The sequence below is a fragment of the Cariama cristata genome, unplaced genomic scaffold (genome assembly GCF_000690535.1).
Source record: "Cariama cristata isolate BGI_N322 unplaced genomic scaffold, ASM69053v1 scaffold22553, whole genome shotgun sequence".
Lineage (NCBI taxonomy): Eukaryota > Metazoa > Chordata > Aves > Cariamiformes > Cariamidae > Cariama > Cariama cristata.
In genome coordinates this window covers 6,014-9,267 of record NW_009609221.1, presented here as the reverse complement: position 1 = coordinate 9,267, position 3,254 = coordinate 6,014, and the positions used below count along the sequence as shown (strand labels likewise).

The following is a 3,254-nucleotide window of genomic DNA, read 5'->3' as shown; positions in this document are numbered from 1 at the left end:
CCCCCCCCCCCCGACACTTGAAAATTAGAAATATGGGCCAAATTATACCATGGCGAAAGCTCACAGGTCACAAGGGCTGGTTACAAAAGGAGTTTGGCCCATGATGTTTAAACTCCCAGAGGGATATTTCTCCTTCATGTGAAGGAAATATTTCATAGGACAGCAATTTGCCAGGGTTATTGGTTAAGAGGAGACACCAGACCATGCCTGTACAGCTTCAGCACGACACTGGCCACAATGTATTCTTTTGACTTTTATTTTCACACAGCATAAACAATCTAATTTAATAAATAGTAGAAAAAAACACAGCACGATGTGCCTCGTGTGATTATTTTCCTTTGCAAATCTTTGAAAGGGCTATCTCAGTTTCAAGCAGGCAGAGCCTGCTTTAGTGCTCATGTTTCCATGCAGTGAATCCTCATTACCAATTAGGGTGATAAGTGTATTTGAATGTGAAATAACAATTGCAGTCTCAATGATATAAGCTTCTGGCATAATGGAAATGGCAATTAAAAGCAAAACCAAAAGCATCACACAACCGCAAAAGCTTCAATATCTAAGAAGCAAGCCTAGAAAAGTAAAAGAATGAGTATCTACTTTTAAGAGTTTTAGGAAGGAAAAACCAGGTCTGACAGCTGAACTCTTGCTTCTCTGCAAACAAGTGATGCCTTAGCAAATCTCCCTAACCACCATGAGCAACTGGGGGAGCCAGAGGAGATGGGAGCTACGAGGTGGTGCTGCAGGTTGGCTCTAAAGGCAGATTTGCAGCATTTGGGGTTTCACTACTAGGAAAGCACTGAAATTGTTGTAGCAACCAGCCAAGGCATGAAGTAGGTACTAACTGCCCTGAATCCACAAGTTTTAGTTTAGCTTGAGCACAAAGAGAGCTCTGGTTTGTGAATGTTTAAGAAAGACTCATTCCTCTCTCCCTAACAACAATAAACAACCTGAAACTGAGTTCAAAGAGGGAGAGGAAATCAAGACCACGGTGCTAACTTTAAGTTAAGGAAAGCTTTGCTGTTGGAGTCACACAAGGTGATAGCTCTGTCAAGCAGCATGGGTATTTTTGAAACAAAGAGAAGCATAAAGCAGATGCTATTTCGAAGGGAATGTGTGTAGTGATCTCTTTGCAATTAAGAATTTCTTTGCAATTCTTTGCAATTAATTTATTTTCCATTTCCTTAATTAATTAAAGAAAAAAAATTTGCTTGTGCTTAGAAAACTTCCTGGGGTTTTAAACTATGGTTCTTTTGGTGCTGGGTTTTTTTTTCCAGTTATAGAAAAGAAAGTTTTACTAAATATAAACTCAGTCCTTTGCTCTCCAAGGGCTATATCCAACCCTTCACCAGGAAATCTGATGGAAGAAGAAGAGGTGAAGATTGCAGTGTCAAGAAGAAATTTAGACAGTTAAAAAGCTACTGTAGTAATCTAATCTGGTAAAAATGCAGCATTAATTTTCTCATATCACTCGAAAAAAACATGTTTACCTTTACTCTGACACACTTGTTTTAATTGCAGGAGTTGATTTTAAATGGGAAGACTTCTTTCTTTGACTGTATGTAGTTAAATTCATCAGACCTACTATTGATTAGACTGAATTAAGGGTAATCAAAAGGTCATGGTGTTCAGAGGAAACTCGGTGCTCAGTTAAAGTGTTTCTGACAAACTATTCTCTGACTGGCAGGAATGGAAAAATTCATGTAGAAATTATTGCTTACTGCATACTGGATTCCACGGAGGTTATGCTAGACTGTATTTTGGTTTTCTAGAAGAACATGAGTCCTCCTGTACTGCCCTTTTCACTGCAGACCTGTCCAGCAGCTCCACTGGACATGGCAAGCAATGGCACGTAGAAATGCTGATACATTTCGTACAACTTATGTTACCATACCGACCAGAAATCAGAGAAATACTTTGTTGCAAACAGGAGCCGCAGCTCAAAATTGTGCTATTTTCTGGTCACAATGATTTCTGCAAACTTCAACCTGCTGCTCTAAACTCTGGCAGCTATCCTGGAGAAAGGATTTGTATCAAGATGAAAACAAAAAGCCACCTGCCTGAAACCGGAATTAGTTTAAGTTCGGTTACGCTGGTGGAACAAGGACTAGGTTTCTTAAAAAGCATTTGGCAGTAAGAACAGCTCTTGTCTCCCCACACCCCCTTGGTGAGAAGGGATGCATTCTTCCCTTTTTCCCTCATGTACTTGAAAACCATCAAAGAGCTACATTTACTGCCATCTGACTTGCGTCTCCCTCATTTTCTCCCTCTTAAAAAGAATCCCACTTCCCACTTGCAGCTAGGGAGAGACTGGGAGAGTGACCAAGAGCGACCCAGCGCGATGCAGTACACTCGGCATGGCCCCCCAGAAGAAGCCATGCTGGGCGGTGTTCTCACTGCCACACAAACAGCTCAGGCAGGGCTTGTGCGGCATAGGCTGGGAGCATGCTGGGGTTCGAATCCAGTATTTTAGACATCTGTTTTTACCACCTGCTCATTAACAGAAGGTGGATTCTTTCTTCCCAGCAGCAGAAAGATAACTCATCGTGCCTTTCTGCTAATTACAGCTATGCTCTTACCTGGTAGCCAGAATCATTACAGGTCATGTAACATTTGCCACAGTTGATACACATTTCCTCGTCAATCAGAGCCACAACTTGCTCTGTGTTGCAGAGCTCACCATATGTTCCAATATACTGCAGTGCTTTTCCAATTACATCCTAGGGAAAAAAAAAAAGTTATCGACTCATTTAGAAGATACCTAAACAGTTTCTATAGCTTTGCAGGAGCACTCTGTAGTACTTTAATATGAAGATTTGGCCATGCATTGTGATGATGATTAGGATTTTTCTTATAAATTTCCAAGTTGCTCACCTTCATACCTCTTGTAAAATAGGAAGAATGCTCCATACAGGCACATTTTGAATGTAGGTAGCACTAGAAGTATACATTTGTATACAAACACATTCTGCAAATAGGTTACACATTTAGTACTTGATTTTGAATGTGCTTTGTTTTGCCATTATTGTGTGAAACTTCAAGGAACAAAATGGAGCACAAATCAGGAGCGACATGTTAAAAACCAATCAGATCATCCTTGGTCATTTCTCATTAGCACAGATTTAAGAACTCACAGCAAGAAAAGAAAGGGGCATGATCAAATAAACTGACCGAGAGAACAATAACTGCTTTCCTCTATTTAGCAAGATGAGCAAATGACATGATCATCAGTTTATTGCAAATATTGTAGAGAAGTA

The 3,254-nt window shown here is 40.2% G+C and overlaps 1 protein-coding gene across 1 annotated transcript in view; it reads right to left on the bottom strand.

The window, feature by feature from the left end:
• The window catches only part of LOC104159541 (dihydropyrimidine dehydrogenase [NADP(+)]-like), a gene marked incomplete at its 5' end in the record, with an annotated part of 3,121 nt that extends 404 nt beyond the window's left edge, over positions 1–2,717 (bottom strand). Inside the window, one exon of the mRNA XM_009697477.1 lies at positions 2,577–2,717. Within this exon, the coding sequence (XP_009695779.1) occupies positions 2,577–2,717 (141 nt within the window). The remainder of the gene's footprint in view (positions 1–2,576) is intronic.
• Between the last annotated feature and the right edge of the window lie 537 nt (positions 2,718–3,254).